We start from the raw sequence: 24,931 nt of genomic DNA on the forward strand, positions 1-24,931 counted from the left end.
TTGTTGTATTTTTAACCACATCTAACCTGGTAACCACTTATGGGTCATTCCAGCATTGGCTTGCCTCGGTCCCTTTTGGAATTTGGACCCAGCGCCGAGTTTGCTATTTCACTCAATTTGGCTTACTTTTAACCAGCATTTTAAGGGTGAGCAAGTTTTCTCTTTGTCAAAAGGACCAACGCAGTTTAAGTCAAACGTCACTGCTGGTCAATTTGTCTTACTGCCAGGAAAACGCACATGGACGGCTGCACTTCGTTAGTTATAGTTACATTTTTATTTTTTTAAGAGAAGCAAAAAGTGGAAAAACATGCCAGAAGTGATTTTCTGCGACGACACGAGAGAGGAGGGGGCAAAAAAAAAAAAAAAATACTACCACAATGGATGAGCACATAAAAGGTTGAGCTGACAAATCGTGGAGGAGAACAGGCAAGCAACCAACCACCACGGAGGCCAGCAGACAGACCGAGGGAGAGAGAAAGGGAGAGAGAGAGAGAAGGAGGGAGGGAGGGGGGGATAGAGAAGAGGAAGCCAATACAGTCGGAGAACTCCAGCAGTGAGGATGAAGACGAGGGAGTGATGGAACCACACTGAAGGAGAACCTCCTTTTTTTTTTCGGGGTGGATGTGAAGAAAAGGAGGGCCCGGATGGTCAGGGCAAAGGCGAGTGTAGATGAAAGAGCGTTCGTTCATCTCCACGTCCGTCCATGGAGGAATCTCGGGAGGCTTCCCCGCGCCGTCGGGGCGCATCCAGCCGCTCCTCGTCGTAGCTCGCTGGGAATTTCTTGGAATTTCTTTGCAAGAGCAATAAACGCCGCGCACCCCGCGGCGGTACTCCCCACTGGCGAGTTTCTGCAATAAGTGTCTTGGGAAGAAAGCAATAGATTCTCCTTAAACGAACAACCCTGCTGGTGCGCCATGAAACAAGAGGAGGCGTCAAAGTTCAGGAGAAGCGGCACCTCCTCACCTGAATGCTGGACCAACCGACAGATGATGGATTAAATTACAATTGACCACCATGAGATTAATCAGAGTAGCGCACATTTGTGGATGATTTGGACTCCGGACGCCACATGAGCACTGTGATTTGTTATCCCTCCCCATGTTCTGTATGTCTGGACTTTGCGCTCAAGTGCAGCGACGTAGAAAAGAGCCATATTAGCCACGCGTCAAGTTCCAAAATCAATTCTTAGATCTTTTTAAAAATTCGCTCTGATTTTAGTGCTACATCTTTTTTTTTGCACTATGATGGAAGCGCCCACGCCGTGCTCCAAGAAGAGCCTGTCCCTCTCTCTGCCGGTGCCCCGCGAGGGACAGGCGACCCTGAAGCCCCCGCAGCACCTCTGGAGGCAGCCTCGCACCCCCATTAAGATCAAGCACCGCGGCTACTCCGACACCGACCGCCGCCACCACCAGCGGCACATGGAGCGCTCGGACGCCGTGGACACCAGCGACCGGCCCGGCCTCAAGAAGTCGCGCATGTCCTGGCCCTCGTCCTTTCACGGCACCACGCACGCGTCCATCGGCCACTGTGTGGCCACCAGACGGTAAGAGGAAGACGGGTGTGCCTCGCAAAACATCCCAGTGATAGCAAACCAGCCGTATGCGTAAAACTGCCGAACGACAGCAAGGGGGTGGAAGGAGAAGGGGGCGAGAGAGAGAGGAAAGGAAGAGGGGTGGGATGCTTTTTTTTTTTTAATGTAAATAACGCATGAGCCCGCAGGGTTAAGTGACGTGAGTCGTTTTTGTGCGTGGTGGTGCAGGAACGCGTGGGTTTATTTTTATTTATTTATTTTCTCCTCTTTTTTGGAATGTTGGTGCGTATAATAGTGCCTTTGGATTGTCAGGTGAGATCCACCCACTCGAAAGAAATCTGTGCAAAAAAAAATAAAAATCAGTTAAAGGCACTAGATACAATGCAAGATTTCAATGTTAACTATACTTAAACTTGCAATTTTTTTTTTAACCCATCCTGAGCTTTTCGTTGACAAATCTTGTGAGTTTTTGTAGTCTTTGTGAAACACCTTTATGTTCCTCAAGATGCCGCCAAAGTCTTGTCTAAGAAGGAAAGTAGTACAATAATTGGTGTCAAGCAAGTATGTTGAAGCGATCTTGAAGAGAGCTGTATACAAAAACTGAAAACAATACTTTTCAAATGTAATTCTTGCACTTTCGAAAACAGCCTAAGAGGTCATGAGATGACATACATCTTGTCATTCCCCCATCTCAGTAGGAATGGTCTACAGACATTAAGTGTTTCCCAACCATTCTCATGGCACAAACTAGCAAAAATATCGTAAACCGTGGATACGCAGTAAATTGTGTCCTGCCATCATAAGAGCATTTCATTGTTCTGCCTGCCTGTCACTATATGGTGCTAGCGTGGATTGAAGATTTGTAAATAAATAAAAAATCTGACCAATTAAGTGAAAATTGGCTGATTTCCTTCAACGCACCTTATGAGTTTTCAAGGTAAACTCGTGAATAACTGCAGTAATCCCTACATAGTAACAAATTCACAATCACATATTTCTCTATAGAACTGAAGTTTTAGTGCACTTTATCAAAAGTCATTAGATGCTGATGCAACATTCTGCCAAATAGGATACTATGCCAAGCAGAGATGCTTTCTGGGCATCAACTGTGGACTAGAAGTTGCCAGATCTGCCTCGCAGTTCTGCACTTCTCCCCATTGCTGGTACTCTTTGCTTTGACCCCTTTCTTGTGCTAAAACCACTATTCTGAACTATTCATGATTCCTACCTTGTCTAAGGCTTTTACTAGAGAGCGAAAAAAAAAATGTAGAGAAAAGCCTACAAAAACAGCTAAAGTTTATTTGTGTATACTGTAATTAGAAGTACTTTAAGTGGTGGCTGACTGCAGTTGAGCTTGAATGTGATGGATTTAGTCTGAACAGCAACATCCCAGTGATGAGAGGGTGTGCGCACTTACGCAACCACATATTTCATTTGTTGAGTTTTGCAGGTTGTAGGTCGCATTAAAGAAAAAAAAAGAGTTTTGAAATGATTTATCTTGTTCTTGGTCTAAAATCACAAAAAGCAGGCTTTCGAACAGGGCAGGGTGTGTAGACTTTTTATTATCACTGTAGTGTAGGACAGTTTGTAGTCATGTGACATGCCACTACCACATCTTCATCAAATTCAACTTTGAGTGGCATTTGCTCTCACTTTTCCGAGTTGTGGTATTGAAATTTCCCAAGGGCCCGGATCGTGGGGCGCTTGAACAGTTTTTGGCCGCGTTGCGAGCGGACCGGCCGGAACGTACCCTCGGGTACGTTAAACGCATGTGACAGAGTTAGGCGGCGGCGCTGTCGGCGGACTGTCACGCCGTTCTTTCGTCAAGGTGTCACACGGCGGCTGCTCCCGCTTGAGAGGCGACGGGCAAATAACGTCGCAAAGCCGTACGACTCGCTCCAAAAAGTGCGGCAGCTCGCAAAACACACAGAGATGGAATTACGCAACGCGTGTTAATCAAGTCGATTAGATGAAGTGCATTTCATCAAGTGTGAGTCATGGAACAATGCGGTTTTTGATACGATTACTTGGCGCTCACACCACGGCAGCTCCATTTATCCTCTTGATAGCTGCAGCTGCTTCTTTTTGGCCTGCTGGATGAAAACTTGTTGTGCAAGGTTGACTGTAAAAGCTTACATCATTGCATGTGACGCTCCTCTCAAAGCTTCTGTTCTTGTTCCTTTGACTTTGTCATGAATTCCTTCCCCCTTCCTCAAGAAAAAAAAAACTACCAAATGTTGTTTATTTTAATGAGCCCCTGGCATAATTAAATAGAATTTGGCAGTTTTGTCACACTTTTTATTTCAATTAATTTTGCCATTAATATATTTCACATTACGTGTTAGCATTAGCAATAAGCTAAAAAACGCATTGCTGGTTGTTTTAATTACACATCTTGTAATCGTCCTAATTTGATGTTTAGTTTGACAGTAAGAGTCAACTGCGAGTTGCAACAAGCAGCTTGAAGCTGCTTAAGCCCCCCCCCCCCCCTGAATAATTGCTCACCTTTTGCACAACTACTGCTTGTTTTGAAATGAGCTGAGGTCACATCCACCTCACAACTCTCTTATCTCAAGTTTGTGATCACAAGTCAAAGCAAAAAAAATCGGCTTACCGTAGGCTCGTATCTGGAAAAATTCACGAGTGTATTCCCTCGTAACTCGAGGCACTGCCTGCAAGTGAACACGTTTGCAGGCTGTCAAGCACACACCAGAACACCAGGTGGCGCTGCAACTGCCAGTAACATTCTCCAAATGGCAGAAATGCATTGACAAATAGCGATAATTGTGCTAAATGTTGACAAATTACTCAAACATTCTCCAATTACTGGTTTATCTCTAGTTGTCAAGTGTTCTGATTTGTACTGTGGCTTTTCATTATGAATAAAGGGCAAGAGGAGTGTCAGCATTAATTATATATATATATATATATATATATATATATATATATATATATATATATTTGCGTTTAGAAGTAGAAGATAATTTAAACCATTTTAAGTAGCAACATGATAAGCGTTAAATACCCTGAAACAAATAAATTTACAACATTTATTATTCCTCAAGTACATGACATATTAAACTAGCCACATGGCTCTTCTCACAAATAATGTTCCACCGTTTGAAGCGCCACGCTAATTCTTACCTGTTGAGTTGGAGAACCTCTTGGAATTTCGGCCTGTAAGAGCTTATTGGTGTATGTTTTTGCCTTAAACGTGTCAGCCAATCGGAGAAGACACTCTCCAAGTGTCGAGGAGATCGACAAATAATCGCCTTTTACTGTCATTTGAAAACGTTTTTTGCCCACTTTTCAAAATTCTTGGTGCTCAGATTGAAAAGGCAATTCCAAGCAGACTTCGCATTTTGACAGACTGTCATTTTTGGGAAAGCTTGCCATGTTGCTATTTTAGGGGCAATATTTACAGTGCTACTGCAAAAAAACACCTAATACATTTTATTATTATTTATTTATTTTTTCTTCTGAGAAAACCACCTAATACCAATGGACACTCATCAACTTCCCCCATCCCATCTCCTCAGTCCTTGGCTCTCTTTTGCATGTTTTGACAAACTCCCCTTCATTGTATGTGCGAATGCTCCAAGCAAGTTGATCTTTCATACATTTTGGGGACAACTCTGTCAACCTGACCTTTCAAAATCAGCGACCTGTGCTTGCCAAGTTCAGTCCCCTTTGGCAATTCCTGGTTGGTGTTTGCATGAAGTGAACTGGAGTGCCGCTGAAGATGTGAAGCCGGCTTACATTCATTACATTCAACAAAAAACTGTGTTTAACTCTTTGACTGCCATAAACGTTATAAAACGTTTAGCATAAACCTAGGGAAGGGCGCCGAGGACGTTAAAAGACGTCCCCTATGTTTTTTTTTTTTTTTTTCAAAAACGGGTGCAGGAAAGCCTTGGGCAGCTGTGCTGAAAGTATCAGGCTGATCTGATTAGTCAAAGACTCGTTTTGGCCCCTAGAGGGCAGCGATGACTCTCTTTGCACAAGGTTGGATGGGCCGCCCACCGTGGGCGTCAGTAGAAGACGTGAGGCGGAGCTAGAGTGTTGAGGAGACAATGGCTGATCCAAGCCACAATGGCTTGACCAAGCAACCGGTTACAAGCAGCTCAGCTTGAGCATTTTTTTCAAAGACGGAAAGCATCAATCAATACTAAAAAGCGCATTGATGTCAACGATGATGATGACAACGAGCTCTACGCCAAAGTTGGAAGCTTTGGCGTGACTGTTATGAACACGTAGTAAGCCTCACGGCTAAGCGCGGCTAGCGCGGCTAGCGCTGCTAAGGCCGGAAAACGCGCACAATAGCCGGCCGGGTACTTCTACACAATCGGACATTCGATCGGGCGATGGAGAGTTGGCATCGACCAATGCAGATTGATGATGATGATGAAGATGACTCCGAGCTCTACGCCAACGTGACTGTTATGAACACGTAGTAAGCCCCACCGGCAAAGCGCGGCTAGCGCGGCTAGCGCTGCTAAGGCCGGAAAACGCGGAGCTGCACAAGCGGACATTCGATCGGACAATGAAGAGTACCCCGAGTCCAATGCATATTCATCGGAGGAGCGGGTACAGTCTGATCACGGAGAAGACACTGTTTCTGGACTACGATGCCACCATGAATGGAGTGGATAAAATGGATCAGAACATCTCCTACCAACCCGGTATAGCAACTGAAGGACACGGGGAAGCGAGACGTAACACCACCGTAACGTAACCGTAGCATGATCCTGATATTAGACTTGATGACACACTGCAGTATATACTTGCTATTCCCCGGAAAAAAACGGCCGGCAAGAAAGTGGCGCACGCGAAGAGGCAATCTTGTGCAAATGCTGTTGCGTCTCCTTGCACGCAGGAGAGTGTTACAAAAAGAAAAACTGTCGTTGAAACATCCACATATTTGTAAATAGCACCACAGTTGCACACATTTGTAAATAGTTTGCCAAATTGTTGTCAAATTGTTACACTGTTGAATGTAAATAAACGTATTTTGCTATCAAAAAACACTTTTTCATTCTTGGTGGTAGTGTTTTATAGAAGTAAAGCACTATTTAGGTGTTTGTGGCATCATTCATGGACAAAAAGAAGTGTCAAATTCACTAGAATGCATGAAATAATATCGTTTCACTAAAAGCTTGATTTCTCCGTATTTTGGTCCAACACAGGCGAAATTGGGTCAAACTAACCATTTTCTATTGTTGATTACTAAAGAACGGAATAAGGTAGAAACAAACTCTTTTTTTCTGATGAAAGATGAAAGTCCAATCTTTCATTTGGTAGTACGTGTGTTTCCATAGTCCAAACAGAACATTTTCTGTGGACCTTGAAAATCAGTCAAAATGCTTAAATCGGCTGGCACTGGCGGCATCCCTTTTCTGAAAACGTCTGGCAGTCAAAGAGTTAATCCCACTCATTTGCTCCCCAAAACGTATACAAACATTCTATTTTAAATATTGCCATGGTCCCAAAAATGTTTTTATACAATTTTTATTTTATTTTTTTATGCTAGAGCATACAGAAGGCTTTGATGCAGCCTCTGACCCGAAGAGGTCGCTTAGATCAATGGTAGTTATTACAAAAATGGCCAGCAGGCGGCAGCAGAGTATAAAAGATCAACCGGGGCCATGTTGCAAAAAGCTCTTTTCGCCAGTGTTTTAAACAGATTTGTGACATTTAGCTATATTCTAATGCTAATTGCTGCTTTTCTGATGAAAGAAGAGACTCTAATCTTTCTTTTGGTATGTTCCATGTCTTTATAATAATAGAACTCAATATTCTGTGGGCCTTCACAAATTGGCTTTAGCCACAGGTAAAGAAGCTCATCTCCACCTGTTGAATTGAAGCACCTGTGGCTAAAGCCAAACTGTGTCAGGGTTTGAGCTTTCTGGACCTGGACTGGAACTGCATGAAACCGGCCATAGCGCCGCAGGTTGGCCAGGCCTGGTGCAGACGCATTATCAGGCATGTCCATGTGCAGTTGAATGTTTGTATTTTGTATTGGGTGGTCTAAACGTGGCGGAGGATGTGCTGCGTAAGAGTAATGTTTATCGCACACTTACACTGGCCGAATGTACTGCACTTGAAGTGTCAAGTAGGCCCAAACATGCCCCCCCCCCCCCCCCCCACACCAAGTGGTCCAAACAACAATTGAAATCGATTACGTAGACCCCGGCAAGTAAAAATAAAATTTAAGACTCAATCTCAGATCCCATAAACCTTTTCTTGAAAATAGTCATAAAAATAGCCTAGAGAGAATAGATACGATCTGTAAAAATAGCCATGGCCTTCGTTTACATCCAGCCATCTTGCTCCTTCCTCTGAATCAGTGTGTTTATTAGCCCGATAACAATTCCCTGCGAATGTCTGTAAAGCGCCGTTAGGGTCCATCTTCCTTCTCCGTCGTCCATATTTGTTTTTTTCCCTTTATCTACCCGCATTGTTCCTCGGGGCAGGCCCCCGGCAGGCGGCAGATTGAAGGAAAAGGCCGCTTTACGTCAGGGTCCTCCAGACACGCTCCAGGGTAGTTCAATCTCCCGTCCGCTAGGACCGAGCGCCTGCCTTTCTCCGTCTGTGGGCGGCTCACGGTGAGAGAGATGGAGATCATTTGATTCCTACAAGCGCACTAAACTGACTCCGTTTGTGTGTGTTTGTGTGGGTGTTTGTGCTGCAGGAATGGAAGCTGGCAGATAGTGGCGAGAGCTATTGCGTGTGTGTGTTTAGGAGTGGGCCGCACACAGGTTAGCGTCTGACCCTCAGCTTGTACGGAGTGCCATGCGCCTCGTTTTTATCTTTTTGATGTCCGAATGGGTGGGAGGCCAGAAGGATTTCCGTCGTGTTTATGCGCTATTCATTCTTTTTCCACATATTCCAATGAGCGAGCATCTCCGCTGCCTCTCCGCTCATGTCCACAGAGCGCTGGGAGCCACATGCCTCATCTCTTTATCGGGAGCGCCGCATAGCTCAAGGCGAGCCGGATGGAGAAGCGGCTCCGTGCGAGTCTGCTGGCACTTCTGCTTCGATGGCGCTTGGCCTACGGGGAATATGGTGTCATGTCGGAGATATGGCGGCAGACAGGCGGGAGAATAAAAACGTTTTCACTGTGCGCCAATCTGTCTGCGCAGAGGCCTTTTTAGGTGGAAAAAAATGCACTTACACTTACACTACTCATGTAGACATCAAAATGTAAATACCAGACAATGTGAACGGTTTTCGTTTAGTATACAAAAAACTGTCACTATCTTAAAGCGTAATTCACCCCTCAACCAGACTCTTGCTCACTAATATTTGAAAATGGTTGCTCAAAGGGAGTGTTGCCCGGAAGAGGGTTTGGCGTGGTCTGGCTGTGATTGACAGCAGCAGTGGAAACTACGATCTAAATAATGTCTATGCTACGACAAGCTATGCTAAATAAACTAACCAAATGCTATGCTAATAAATCACTAGCCTGAAAAAAGTTAGCAAAATGCTACTACTCCAACTCAATGAGAGGGCAAACATCCAAATTGTGTTCATCCCAGTGTTTAACCTGAATATGGCGCCACACAGACGTTTTTTGCCCCAACACTAAAACGTCAAAAATAATTTGCATCTTTGACAGTCCAAAACCAAAATTCAGACAAAAATTATGACTTTTAAACGATGCTAGTATTTATTTATTTTTTTTAAATCTCCAAAACGTTGTTGCCATTGAAAAAAATCGGCAACACAGATTTAAGAAGAAAAAAAACATTTGTTGTGAAAAATGCTGCAGTATACAGAAAATGTTGCAAATTATTTTGAATTCGAACAAAAACGCAAACTTTGTGACAGTGTTTGTGTTTTTTTCTCTCTGAGACGCATTTGCCGTATAACAAAATGACACAATTCATAATCAATTTATAGTTAAAAACGTGGCATAAGAAGCCCATATTCAAAGTTAGCAGTTTTTTTGTTTCTGAAATATTGTCAGGGTCAGGGTGAAGCCTCTTTTTTATATATTTTTTTAAACAATTAACTAATTATATTTGCCAAACTGCTGCTTGTTGTGAAGTGAGTTGAGTCACTGCCACCGTGCAACTTAAAGCCAGAAATGAAAAAAACTCCTTTTACTCAATTCACAGCAATTGAGCTGCCTGCTTTTGCATTTGAACTGTGGTTCGCAAGTTTCCAACAATAGGAAAATGCGAGTCCCAGGGTCACAACAGTTGAGAATCGCTGCTATAAGGTTGAGTGTGCCCCCCCACCACTCCAACACAAGCACCATCAACACTCGAACGTTAATACGTGTGTGTAAGGATTGTTCTCGCGTTACCTCAAGAGCAAACTTGATGAAGTGAGTGCGTGGCAAGAGGGAGGTAATTGCTCTTAAATTGGTCGGCTGCCGATCGACCCGCCGGATGACCTCATTATTGTGCGAAATGAAGTCCATTCAATCACTTGGTCGGAATCGGTCGAGACCTCATCTGGAGCTCCAGAAGATCAATCTGCTCGTGAGGCGCTGTTGGAATAGTTTGGGACAAGGTTGAGGTGAGAAACCAGAGCGGCATGGTAAACAACTCTAATATATATATATATTTAAACCCCTTCCAACGCGGGATCCGGGTTTGCGATCATGCTATTTCAACAATTATTATTTATTATGATTTATTTAGTTATAAATAAACGGGGCTACAAGACTGGACCAACCATCTGTGAATGTGGAGAAGCAGACCACACTATGGACCCCGGTCTCATCTGCCCTCTACTGCCCAACCCTTGTAGCCAGAAAGACCTTGCAGAGTTCAATGCACATGCAAAGAACTGTGCGCAGAAATGGGAGTCATATAACATATAACATTTGAAGACACGAAAAGAAGAAGAACAATTTTTGTCTTTATTTTGGCATGTAATTCCAGTTTTGGTTACTATATATACAAGGCTCAAAAATCACAATTTTCTTTGATGAGCAATTTTGCTAACCAACGACTTGTGGTCTAAATTACACAATTTACTGGCTTTACATGGTTTCCATGGACACTTCTTTCTTTTTTTTTCATTCCAAATAAAATGTTTCTGACTGAAGATCTCTGCTGATGTGCCATTTACATGCTCCACTAGGGATAGGTGAGTACCCATACCATATTTCAGTATCGGGCTTATACCCGGCCATATTTCAAGGTATCGGTACTCACTTTGATGGCTTATACTGGTATTAGCCTCCTGTGGCCTTCTTATGATCGGGAACTAAAGGCATACATGTCAGACGGATGCCTGATTAAAAGGTGTAGCGAACTAACAATTCATTCATTTTTAAAGAATATATATTTTTATATAATTGTAGGTCTAATAATCACGAATTATATTACATAGGCCGTGCTGTGCCTTACAGGAGACTGACTTGTTTCGCCACCATCTTTCTGCTATTGCTACCCGAAGGAGAAAAACTTTGCGAATGTAGTTAGCCTCTGGTGGTGCTTAGAACTCGTGCTGGACCTAACGGGTCGACCGCCACTTGCCTTCCATAGATGGGACTGGCATGTGGTCGTCGCTGAGTCCTGTGTTTCGGGCTTCCGCCACTTGTCTCTCTCTCTCTGTTAAAAAGGTTCCAAATATTAATAGTGTTGGAAATCATTTCTTTGATTTCTGCGTGTTCAAATAAAATTCAAAGTTGAAGTCTTGTGGAGAAGTTTGCCAGCTTTATTTCAGAGTCTGAAAGACATCTTTAGAACCTGGCTCAAACAGCTCTGGTCCAAAAAAGTGTAACCATCTCAAAGTACACGCATACATTTATACAAAAACAGTTCCCTCCCCCTTCATTGACAAAGAAGTACCTTTTGCCCAAACAGACATCGAGCACCACATGTGGCATTTCCTGCCAGCCCCCATAAAACTCCACACAGAGTACAGCCTTTGAGGAAGAGATTGTGCCCCCCCTTTCATCTTGTCCTGTCAGCAGAGTGAAATACAATTTGAATATCTTACATTCAGTTATTTTAGTCCACAACAGATGTGGGTAAACAATTGGCTCCCGGCGCCTCCTGGCACCAGGGATTCACGCAGACGGCCATTAGGTCAGACATCTCTCATTTTTTGAATCAGAAACCTTACTTCCCCAGGGAAGAGAACAAAAGACTACAGATTAACTAACATATGGGGAACAGTTGTAACATATCTAACTAATCTATCAAAACACTTTGAAAAATATAAATTGAAACAGAAAAACAATGTTAATAATCTAACAATAGTCATCATTATTATATTTGTATATGTTCCATATTCCACGTTAAGAATAGAGTAACGTCATAAAATTTACTTATGTGATTCGCGCATTGCATTCTGGGTCCATTACTTGTTGCGCAGCGGTTATTGTGCAGTTGGACGCCGCCATGACAGAATGCGTTGCGAGCTGTGGTGATCATGTGCGTCTTTGACCAAAAGTGAGTACACTAAGTGTTTTAGTTTATGTGTACCGTGTTTATTTGTCACACTACCGTGTGTCTTGTGCGCCTTATTAAGCTCCGACGCCGATTTGATTGACAGCTCGTTGAGTACCTCTTTGAAGTTCGCCATGTAACTAATTAAGTGTCTTAAACACCATTTAACTACATAAATGTGTTCTCTTCTGCGTGTTAGACATGAGTAGAGAAGTTCACTAAAGTTTTGTGTGCTTATTTGCATGTTTTGTCCCACTTTGCACGTCATGTCTGCCGTCAGTTTGGGACATTATGCTCTCACTGCGCGGCGCCATTACGCGACGTCCACGGCCGTAGTCGGCCACAATAATGGTTAGTGATTCGTTATTGGCGTCATACTTTTGAGTAATTAGCTCATGTTTAGTATGTTGTACAACTTTGTGTGTGTGTGTGTGTGTGTGTGTGTGTGTGTGTGTGTGTGTGTGTGTGTGTGTGTGTGTGTGTGTGTGTGTGTGTATAGCCATTCATGTGCACAGCTAACATAGTGCTTGTTCATGTAAAATTAGTAATGTTGCAGCCCAGTTATTTAGCCAATCAATGTGTGCTGTTAAGTAATGCAATACTGTATTTGTGTTTATTAGGAATTGTTAGAGTAGACAATATTAAGTATTGTACTCTTTGCGTGTTCAATTAACTGAATGGTGAGATTCTGGTGAAGAAGTCCCTTTGCAAAGGTATTATAATTATCAGAAGCTTCTGATGACAAAAACTGACGACACTGAAGCCGTGTTCCATCAGATTGTGTGTCGTCTACTCCGGCACATCATTATTTATTGAAAAGTGGGTGAATACGAAAAGTCTCCTCCCATCAGCCCACAGTACATTTGTTTACAACTCAGTGAATACAAGAGAATCTGTTCCCATGGGTATAAATCAGATTAGAGAAAAACAATAATAATCAGCCCGTGCCTCCCTTCCGACCGGCAGAGACTAAAACTACCTTCAAGATAGCAAATGGAATAAACCCGTTGCCCTTCTTTTGAGAGTGAGACAGATAATACAATTCTATTCATTGAGCCATACTGCTATAACTAAATCCAAAACGACTAAAATATAAATTGAAACTGAAAAACAATGTTAATAACTTAACATTCCCTCATTTGAGCTCTTGAGAGCTCAACACATTAAAACATTTTTTTCAATGGTTGTGTGGTGGAAATAATTATCATTAAAACATCCCTTTGACAGAAGAGGAGGTAGTTTAGCAATCTTATGACATTAAAAAACAATTTGATACATTTAAAAGATTTTTAGTGGAATAAGCATAGCATATGTGAGGCTTAACATAAAATGTTGTTCATTAAAAAGTGTCGCAATGTATCGGCAGACGAATATGTGTTCTCTGAAGCCATCTCGTGATGAAGTTCTTTGATAAATGAAAAAAGTGACGCAATAGTTTTTCTCTTCTTTAAGAATCTGGGGTAGACTACCCAAATTCTTCGATTTGTCACCGGGATTATTCTGCCCGAAAATGTGACTCTTCGTGGAATGATTGCCCAAGAAAAGGCACTTGACTTGATCCGTTGAATGATGTCAAAACGATGTCGAATGATGTCGAAACGGCCGCTCCAGAACCGAACACTGGGTCAGCTGACGTGGCTCCCAGGTCGGAGGTGATAAGATTGATGATCATCAGTTGATGAGATAGCCGGCAGCCTTGTAGACCAGTTGTGGAATTTCGTCTCTCCTTTCAACCTGAGAGCGGAATATGTTTTTAGTCTTCTCATAAACCCACATAAATTTTATTTGGAGGAAAAACCCTGATAGTTTTTGTTAGTTGGGATTAGTAAATGTTATTTGGTTAAGATCCGTAGGTCCTGTGCTGTTGGAACAGGAAAATATCTATTTTTGTGACATTAAAATAGAGCCCAGCCTTTGATTGAGTTGAATGACATTCGCTCATTCATTAATATAAGACAGAGCTTGTAAATATTTATTTTTCAAATAGGTTTTGTTCAATAATAGGTAATTTTTTACCACGACTAAATTTGTTCTAAATTTGCATAACTGTGCCTTTCACCATCCTGAAAGGAATCATTTTACTAGCATACATATATTCTCTTCCCAGAATCCCATGACCGGCCGAATCATGATGATCCTGGAAAAAGCTCACATATATTCATATTATCTATACTCTTTTGCAAACACTGGGCTCCAAACATTACATTTTTCAAATGTGATTCTGAGATAAAAGATATAATATAATATAATTACCTTCATTCGGCGAATATGCATTATTGTCCTCTTTCCCGCTGCAAGCTTACCTTTCTTCCGCTCTTGTTTTGTTCCCTGTAGATTTCTTCAAACTCAAACTGTGAATTATCCCATTCAAACTCATCCTGTCAATTGGAGTGTAGGCCGATACCCCACAACCTTTTTAATTTTGTTTTTAAGTATGTTTTTAATTTTCTAACCCACAACCTTTAAATTTTGTATTTAATTTTCTAATTCGTCTACATTGGTTAATTTCTTAAACATAAACTCCCTCATTTTGACAAAGATCCACTGATTTTTTCTAAGTCAGGCCATGAGGTAAACGAAAAAACTACAAAACACTACAATAAAAATGAGCACAAGCAGATACAATTTAAGACACTAATATATGATGACTTTGGGGCCATAAAAACAGAAGTAACCATATTAATGTAATTCTCCTCCAGTTAAGCAAACTAAAATTATTTTAACTGCTAATCAACCTCACCTCTTTTACAGATTAGTGGGGCTCATAAAAAACACAGCACACAAAATATTTCTGGGATTCATAAATCACAGTGCTTGTAAAAAAAAAAAATCTAAAATTAACCATCAAACTCTTAGTTAGTCTTTTACTTGTTACTACTCATTTTATTCTATAATTTATTTTATACTGTAGCTGCAGCTGGACGAAGTCCAAAAAAGTTCCTCACGGGGAAAATAAAAGTATATCGTATCATATCATATTAATAAAATTCCCATTGTACCAATTCAGAAACTGATTCTCCCAAAAATATAGGCAAAAATTTAGTAGGCTATAGATTGAAATAAATTTTCTCAATCCCTCATTTCAAATTTACATATGTCGTTTTCAATTTCCTGAAATATCTTGCTATAGATCACAGTTCCCCACTCAACACATTAAAAATGCCTTGCATACACCGTGCAGCATTTTACTGATCAAAGGGTCGCATCCCAGTCAGACCACCAGCTTTCAAAAGTCAATGTTCAGGGCGGGGCTGTGTCAGACAAAGTTCGATGAGAGGAGACATCTCTGTAATGAGGCTTGTACACAGTCACTGGGCATTGTGGAAGGTGAACATCATGTTTTTTTAGGCACAGGAGGAGAAGACTGTTGCTCTGGGCTTTTGACCTTTGATCACTGCCACATCCATTCAGACGCTGTCTGCAATGTGGATCCGATGACACATTTTCGGTCCTTCCAGGCGCACCTCGACCAACGAATGCACCTGGCCGATCCAATGCACTACAATGCCAGACTGAGGAAATGGGATCACAGCAAGACAGTTCACTTCCTGCTTTCAAAAATGTTTTGTAAAAAAAAACAAAAAAAAAACAGCCTTTTTTTTTTTTTTTTTGTAAAATACCCCTTCAAAATAGCTACTAGCAATACTTGCAAATACAACGTATCAGCAGCTGGGGCGCATCCCGTTCGCATTTTGTAATCAGTGAAGACCATCAAACCCTCATCTGCCTTGGAACTCAAACATCAGTTTCTGAAATGACACACTCAGAGAAAAAACAAATATTAAAAATCATTATCATTATGTCAATTTCAAAAACATTTATAACTTCTTATTCAACTATCTTACTTCTAGCCACAGCTGTACAGATGTAGGCATAATTATGTCAACTCAACATAGCTCAAACAAAATACCATTATTTTATCATTATTCTTAATTCATTTGTCCCGAAAAAGGAAAGTTAACAAATTAACCATCTTCATCAATCATTAAAGTGTAAAGACTATTAGCTCAGTCACTAAAAAAAAATAAAAAAAATAAAACACTAAGTTAATATTCTTCTACAAAAACTCAACAATATCTTTCAAATACTATTACTTATTTTTTTATTGTTTATCATTCCTCTCTTACCATTTTGACAAAGAAAAAATCCCTTTACGAGGACACATTATGCTCTAACGCACAGCCCCCTCCTTTTCTTCTAACCTAGAAACGGGGGGGGGGGGGGATCTTAACATTATACATCGCAAAACCTATTTTACCACATTCCCATTAATAAAACAAACGCCACTATCACAACAGTCTCATCTCACACAAAAACAACACCAAACTTAGTTAAAGATATTGAAAAAACAAAAACAAAATCACATTTCTCACTCACAATCAAACAATAATAGCCCCCACCTTTTAGAAGCTAGGTCACACACTCAAATACATACGCACACACTCTTTAATCATTAGAAAATAATAAACGGTTTTATTCTATCAATTCGTTGTCTACAAATCTTATGGCATTTAAACCGCAGTTTTGTACGGTGATTTCAGTAAACGGGTTAACTTCAATTCGTTGTCTACAAATCTTATGGCATTTAAACCGCAGTTTTGTACGGTGATTTCAGTAAACGGGTTAACTTCGAACAAACCACCCGTAAACTGCTCCACAAATGCTGGAGTCATTTTAGCATCAAATTCAGCCACTACATCATTACCAACAAAGAAAATACAAAAGTCTGACGTACCATTTTGTCCAGCGAAAGCTTTTCATACAATCGATCCATAGTTTGTTTTTTCGTCTTTCATCTACGCTTTTTTTTTTTGTTTTTTCGCATGGCTGCGACTCACAAATCCCGACTATAAACCGGAAGCGCATTCAGGACAAACCATTCTGTATCCGGGTCGAAATCGCCTCCATTTTGTTTATAGGTTATTTTTACTTTCGGTTTCTATTTTACGCAAGTAGTATTAATATTTATCAATACAGTGACGTCTCACTTTTAGTATAATAGTTCAATAGGTTAACACATATGGCCACACAACACACACATAAGAATCACGTGACCTCTCGTTTATACACAGCGGTTATCCAATCCCGCTGAGCTAAACTGTTCTCCATATATTGCAAAATTTTTGCAAGGCGCTCATTTTTAAAATAACTTGTCACGCGCTATCGAATTCAACCGTAGAACAAAAGGAATTCATACGGTAATCCTGACCTCAAAACTACAATCGTAGGAGCGCCAAAAATAAAATAAAATTCACGTAATCTCTCGATTGCAAATACAGTGATACAAAATCCAATCATCGCTGTAATCAACCTGGACCCCTCAATACTGTTCAATTTCAAACAGGCGCTTTTTCAAAAAACATATTACGTGTACGAGGACGTTCTCACCAAGAGTCATGAGCAATTATGATAGTAGTCCTCCAATCGGCCAAAACTGCCAAAAAAGACAGAGCGCAATACCATAATCTTCGCGATACTTAGTAAAAAGAAAGACTTTTTACGTCATCCGGTAACCCTTTTATTCAATATATATTATGGTCTAAGGATTCTTCGTAGCGTTGACGAAAAACAAAACAAATTAACAAATTAAATTCACTACTTCTTCCCGTTTAAAAAAAACTTCATCTCTACAGGCTGCATTTACGTCAATTCTAAATGCACCACCCCACGACGTGTTTAGTTCAATATCGTAGGAATTATCCCAACTATAACGACATCAAACTACAACTTGTTCACACAGATCTCATTTAAAATTTAGACAATTTGGAAGACGAAAAACCAGTTGCAGCGGACCCAAACAGACAGAACCTCCCTACGTGGATAAAAGTCTCCACTTACCGTACTTTATTTATTTAGGCCTAGAAGTTCCGCCCGTCCGTGAACGCCACAGCTTGCTCTACGTCAGAATACCACCATCCGTTAGAATTCAGCGGAGGAGACCATTCGTTATAATTCAGCGTCGGGGACACCATTTGTTAGAGTAGACAATATTAAGTATTGTACTCTTTGCGTGTTCAATTAACTGAATGGTGAGATTCTGGTGAAGAAGTCCCTTTGCAAAGGTATTATAATTATCAGAAGCTTCTGATGACAAAAACTGACGACACTGAAGCCGTGTTCCATCAGATTGTGTGTCGTCTACTCCGGCACATCATTATTTATTGAAAAGTGGGTGAATACGAAAAGTCTCCTCCCATCAGCCCACAGTACATTTGTTTACAACTCAGTGAATACAAGAGAATCTGTTCCCATGGGTATAAATCAGATTAGAGAAAAACAATAATAATCAGCCTGTGCCTCCCTTCCGACCGGCAGAGACTAAAACTCCCTTCAAGATAGCAAATGGAATAAACCCGTTGCCCTTCTTTTGAGAGTGAGACAGATAATACAATTCTATTCATTGAGCCATACTGCTATAACTAAATCCAAAACGGCTAAAATATAAATTGAAACTGAAAAACAATGTTAATAACTTAACAGAATCAAGTATTTACACTCATACGCTGTATTGTTTTTCTGTTTATTGCAGAACCACACATTGAACCATACACACATTCACACACACATTGATGATCAGACCATGCATACACCGGACTTCAGGATTACAAGCATCCATAGTTAGCCACAATGCCTGCATCATAGCAGCCCATGCCTGTGTGCCTGTACAACAAAGTGCAACTACTGTAACCGCGGTCTTGCTGATGTTCCTGGATTATAACTGCCAATCCACATCTTCGCTCCACTGTTGCTTTGTGTTCTGACCCAACACCCCGAGGGCGAAAAGAGATACTCTATTTGAATCGCACCTATACAGTCCAAAACTAGCCTCTCCAACACTGTGCTTTGCTCTCGCTAGCTTTTCCCACTAGTTGCTCTTGTTAGCCGTTCTAGCTAGTTCTTGCTAGCCGCTCTTGTTAGCCACTCCAGCGAGGTCTTGCTGCTCTTACTTGCCGCGCCTGCTAGCCCCTGCTCGCTGGGCTGCACGCTCACTCACTCACTCCAAATAATAAGTTGTTAATAATTGTTGGTAAGTGTGTGAAGTGTGGTCTCTCTGAGGCAGGTGACGGATTGACGAATGACCATTGACGGACGCTCATTTTGCTGTGCAATCGACGAATGACAGATTGACGGTGACAGACGCTCTAAATCCACGACAGTCACGATGTTAGCATTCAGTAATATATGCAACATTTGGTAGGTCCCCTTCGGAAAATTTAAAGAAAATAACTAATGCAAAAAATGAATATACCCCAAAACAAAAATGGTTACATCAAATTTTGTATGACCTCCATGACTTTTATGGATAGCAACATGTCTGCTAGGCCTGGAATGAACAAGTTGTCAAAATGTTCTTTAAGAAATTTGTTAAGAAAACTACTTTTGTGTGTGCGTACTAATTAACAAATATTGTTTGCAATCATTAGCCCACATTTGTGGGAGTATTTTGAAGTATAGTAGTATCCCATAAAAAATCTTGATTCTGAAAGGAAGCTAAAGATGTTGTTGTTGGGATGTACTCATTTATGCTGAGCAATGTATACTGTATATAATTCTACCCAACTATGCATTTAGAATAGGTGTCAGACAGTTGTATGTGGATTTTCATAATTCGCATCTTTGACAAAATGGCAGCGCTCCTCCTACTGCATGTCTTCCTCTGCTTCCCCCTCCGGCATCTTTTGTTCGACACTCTCTCCAGAATATGCTAATACAAGCGCATCAGTCACCATGTCCCGTGGCCGCCATGCCGCGGGAACTTCCAAAGGCGAGCATCAATGACTGACACCAAACTTAAGTCTTTCCCCGCCATTCTGTTGTCACGGTTACCGCCTGTTTTTCTGCACACTTAATAGTACTTCTACTACTACTACTGTAAAAAGTCACTCTGTAAGATACTGTAATATTAGTAATTTTTCATAGAGGATAAAGGATACCACTCTGAGTATTGTTTCTTCTACAACCACTGCTATCGACGCTAGCATGTCAATGGCGTTTTAAATGGTATGTTAGCATTAAGCTAAGCGGACTATCCCATGTCAAAGCTGTGGTTACTTAAATGCGCAATCTGCAATTATTTTTGTTTTATGCTTAATTTGACAGTAAACGTCGACTGGGAGTGCTTCCATTTTAAATAATTGTTCACTGTTTGCCAAACCACTGCTCATTGTGAAGTGAATTGAGTTGAGTTCACTGCCACCATAAAGTGCCCGTACGATAGCTCAAGTTTGCACTCACAAGTCAAAGCTACAAAATGTCCAAATGAAGGCTCATATTTCAAGGAATACAAACACTTTGTTTGACAGACCGGAATGGTTTAATGGCATTTCCATTTATTCAGTGGGAGAAGATGAGTGAGGCACCACTGAATTCAGAAATAGGCATGGCCAACTACAATATTTGTATACAAACAATTAAAAAGTCCATTTCCCGTAATATGTCCTCTTGAATCAGAGCAATGAAGCGCTACTTGCATCCTTTACTCGGCATGAAAACGCAGAAAGTCTCTACAGAGGAAGCTGCTCTTTTGCCTGCCTCACGGGCCCGCTGCCATCATCATTTAGCTCATAATGAGCTACAGTTAATTAGCAAGAGCGCGGCATTTCGTTGTTGATTTATACTTTAATCGACGCCGAGGAGCACAAGTCTCACTGAGCGAGCGTTCAAGAAAACCACCCCGGCAAATACATGTCATTTGTGACCGTGCGACCATCTGTTGACGGCGCGGAGTGCACTGCGCGAATTCCCGCTTTGCGCTAATTAGCTTCCGCAGGGCCGGGAATCCGGCGCTCCGGCACATGGCGGAGACGTCGGGCGCGAGCGGATTGTTTGCCGACCGGGGAGGCGTGCGGCTGGCGTCCAAGGTCCGTCTTTTGTGTTTGCTCTCGGCTCATTGAGCTCGCTTCGCTTCAGATGCCATGCATGACCACTTTGAGCTCAGCTGGTGGCCTTTGTGACCCTCTTTGTATCTGCTGTTCCTCAATCTGGTGCACTTAAATAAAAGCCTTCAAGAAAACTCAGAATTCAGATTTTTCCAGTGGTGGCAGGTAGGCCTGAGCAATTATTAAATTCAAATCGACATCGCAATGTAGGAGAATGCAAAGATGGAGGTGGGGGAAAACGGCTTTATTTCAGTTGGTTGGTAGATTTTTGTATATAGAATATATTTTAGATGTTTAGTCGTAGTAGTAGATAAATGATCTACTGCCTTTATTTTGGCATAAGCCTCGCCCTAAAGACCAAAATATATACATATAATACGAGTGTAAGTGTAAAACGCTAAACGTGAGAGCATTTTGCTGGCGCCAGGCCGAAACCTCTAATGTTGATCAATTTAGTATTATATCACAAATCTATATACTATTGGCGAATCCACGTGTGGGTGCTATTTTTTATTTTTTACAAATGAAGTGTTGAAAATGGCTTGCTCTCTTTGACGAGGCAATGCATTATTATTAATTGAACAAAAATGTCATTTTTGGCGTCTCCTGAAGAGAGATGATTTTGGAGGTATGAGGTTTTTGCCCGGCGCCAGTGAACTGTGTGAAAAACAAAACCGATGACATTCACAATAACGCAGGCTGCGGTGCTTTATATTGACCAGATAACATGTACAACGGAAAGTAAATGTTAGCCATTAGCAGCTACAACAACACTGAACTGTTCTCAGTTTTGCCAACTTGGCTACTTTTCCAACCCCCCTAGCTGCAATTAAAAAATAAACGAGTAGAATTAAATGTAGCGACCTTTTGTGGTGCTATCTGAGACGTCTGGAGACGCAGAGTCTCTCCAGAGCAGAATGTTCACCCCACCGTGTGCCGACTGCAATTTCAGTCACCACTGGATAATTTAGGAAGCATAATGATTCGCTCACAGAAAAAAAATCAGAAAGGATTTACTTGGTTGTTTAATTTCACACCTGATTGGTGGGGGGGTACTCCAGAGACCGAAATGTTTGTATGCAAACAATGAAAGTTGACTTCCCATTATATGTCCCTTTTAATTTGATCATATTGTTTTCATAGATTTAGGTGTGAAATGGCCCCCCTCCCCTTGATTTAATGATATATTGTAAAGCCAATGGAGGATTCCTGTAATGTTTTTTTTTTGGTTTTGTTTCATTGTGCTGAGAGGTGCGACTGGGCAGCAATCCCGGCGAGAGGAAACAAAAGCCTCACGAAATCACAAGCGAAAGCCACCTGTTCCTCCGCCACACAAGCCTTCCTGTCGTGCTTGCTTTGGCGTAATAACGCCACCAAACTGTATTACACGCTCTCGTGTGTTCAAATCCGCTGCGCTACTTACATCGTAATGCAACCCAACTTTCCATTGTGCAACACAACTATCCAATAACACGACTGGACCGGCTCCCTTTGTGCTTAAGAAAAAGGGACTGGCTGTGATTGCTTATCTCTTTGTGATCATTCGGAGCCCGTCGTAAATGACTCGCATTGATTGCATCTCTGCTCTGCTTTGCTGCCGCATTGTACGTCTTGTCTGATTGCTTGCTGGGATTCTCCCGCTGCAGCTTTGTCCTCCCTCACGACAACACAACATTAATCACATCACACATCCATCATCAGCCACTCGCTCATATTAAAGGAGACATATTACGCCGCTTTTCATAATTTAAAGAAGTTCCCGAGAGAACATATTGCTGAGCCAATGGCGAGTATGAAATCTGTGATAGCTTGGGGAAAAGCTTAGAGAGACAGCGCTTAGCCCCAAATCGTTAGCAACCCAATAGCATAATTGAATAAATAAAATGTGCATGTTTTAGGGAAAGACGAAACTACAGTAGGGACCGGGTCGGCTCGAAATCCATGTATAATTGAAATACATTGAAAAAAAACAAATTCTTTTCAACCCCCAAAATTCTTCATAAAATGCTGGTAAACACTCCCATGAAAAATGGGGCGAAATAAGAGGGGCCTACCTACTAAAGGCCTGCCATGATTATGACGGTGTTTCCATTATTTTATTTTTGTTTTGTTTTGGCACATCTCCATCACAGACAAAGGGTTCTGGGTTCGACTTTCAGCTCTGAAGCATCAATCATGACTTTTTGTTGTTGATTTAATAGTTCACATATCAGGCCCTTAGCTACACTTTAATCATGCAAAACCAGTTGAAATATTTTTGCAAAATTTGATAGTTGAATATACACGTAGGACAATTTATTAGGTACACCTAAAAACGCCAATACAAGAGACTTATCACAATTTGTAATTTTAGACATTAATTTCGACAATATTGAATTATTGTAGTGTAGTGTAAAAAATTAGGTCATGTGAAAAAGTGGTATCGCCAACTAGTGGCCTGGCATGCATGTTTTGACAATCACAAAAAGTAGAAGTCATGTTTTTACTCGATTGCCACGTAGGTCACCATGGTGGAAGATTATCCCCGGCACGTCTGACAGCTCCGAAGTTCTGGGTTTGAATTCTGGCTATGGCCTTTCTGTGCAGAGTCTATATCTTGTCCCTGTTCTTATGTGGGTTTCCTTCCACATTCCAAATGAGTTAACTCATTCACTGCCATTGAAGGATGTAGACGACAAAAATCCGTTTTAACTGGGGGCTGGCAGTGAATGAATGAATTAATGAATGAATGAATGAGTCCAATACTCTAAATTGTCCATAAGTGTTTACATGTGCCCTGCGATTGTTGCCATACCTTCCTCGCCAAAAGTCAGCTGAGATAGGCTCCAGCTCTGCCCGCCACCTAGAACGGGATAAGCAGTAGAAGATTGATGGATGTTATCTTGTAAACGGAGCCCACATGTCAAATGTGTACCACCGAGGAGTACGTCCCCAGCGGAACCCGCTCTGGGCTGCTGTCTGTCTGACTGAGGATGACAAACGCGCAATAGTGCGCACGCACGCACACGCACACACATAGAATCAGTGATGCAGAAAGAACAAACGGCGTACACCTGTCGAGCAGAGCGTCCTGTCGCATTAATGTGAGCGATGTCAGGGGAGAGTCGAGCTGAGTGGATGGTTCAAGTCAACTCTGCGGATGCAAGATGAAAGCAAGTACAGCATATGTACGCCGCACTTGTGTCGCCACGCCAGTAATCAATCTGTTGGAAAATACATAAGAAAAGGATCTTGAATGGCATATTAAATCGCAACCAGCACACTTAAGTGTGTTGAAACACATGAGATTCGAACCCAGGACGTGACTGTTAGGCTTCCGATGGCTTTTAAACACGCCCTTCAGAAAAAGGCTTTCTGTGCGATCTCACTGCACTGCCATTGGCTGGCTTGAAGTCTCACATCATTGGACAGGACCGACGTCAATCATATGCACTCATTAAACCTGTGAAGCAGTGTTTTATAGATTGGAGTTTTAGTTGATTAGTGTCACACATTAAATAAATACAATAAAAAAAGCTTCTGGAATAAGTGAAGCATTTCATGAAAAAGCTGATGATGAGTGAAAAAGACAAAAGTTTGCGAGCCTATTAACTCATTCACTGCCATTGACGGCTATTGATGTCCAAAATTCATTTGAACTCTTTCTATTAGTTTTACACTTTTTCCACTTTTGTTAATAAGACTATGAAAACCTAAAAAAAATACTGTACATTTAGAACAGATATAAAATGTGTGATTAATCGTGAGTTAATTATTGAAGTCATGTGATTAATTACAATTAAAATTGTTATCACCTGATGTGATTTAAAAACAAAAAAAAAGATTATTAAAAATTAGGGGCATCAGGCGATTAGAATTATTAATTGTAATTAATTGCATGACTTCACTAGTTAACTCACGATTAATCTCAAATTTTATAACTGTTCTAAATGTACAATAAAACAATTCTAGGTTTTTACACTCTTGTTAACAAAAGTGGGAAAAAAATGTTAAACTAATAGAAATAGTTCAAATGAATTTTTGACGTTTATAGCCGTCAATGGCAGTGAATGAGTTAAGATGGTTGACATCTTGTTTTTGGCATTTTGACTTGTTGACGTTTTGACGTA

General features: G+C 41.2%; 1 protein-coding gene and 1 long non-coding RNA gene across 2 annotated transcripts in view; one reads left to right on the top strand and one right to left on the bottom strand.

Annotated features, from left to right (window-relative positions):
* Positions 1-544: 544 nt before the first annotated feature.
* Positions 545-24,931, top strand: part of pde4a (phosphodiesterase 4A, cAMP-specific) — a 78,950-nt gene continuing 54,563 nt past the window's right edge. Inside the window, exon 1 of the mRNA XM_086072123.1 lies at positions 545-1,543. Within this exon, the coding sequence (XP_085928249.1) occupies positions 1,242-1,543 (302 nt within the window). The 5' untranslated portion in view covers positions 545-1,241. The remainder of the gene's footprint in view (positions 1,544-24,931) is intronic.
* LOC147182352 (uncharacterized) lies at positions 12,457-24,188 on the bottom strand. The gene is made up of 3 exons (XR_015094457.1): positions 24,117-24,188; positions 23,876-24,025; positions 12,457-23,664 (listed from the first exon to the last, which is right to left on the bottom strand). It is a non-coding gene; the product is annotated as an uncharacterized LOC147182352 (long non-coding RNA).

Source organism: Leptonotus elevatus, chromosome 1 (assembly GCF_054856555.1).
Source record: "Leptonotus elevatus isolate MCC_2025b chromosome 1, RoL_Lele_1.0, whole genome shotgun sequence".
In the NCBI taxonomy this organism is placed as follows: domain Eukaryota; kingdom Metazoa; phylum Chordata; class Actinopteri; order Syngnathiformes; family Syngnathidae; genus Leptonotus; species Leptonotus elevatus.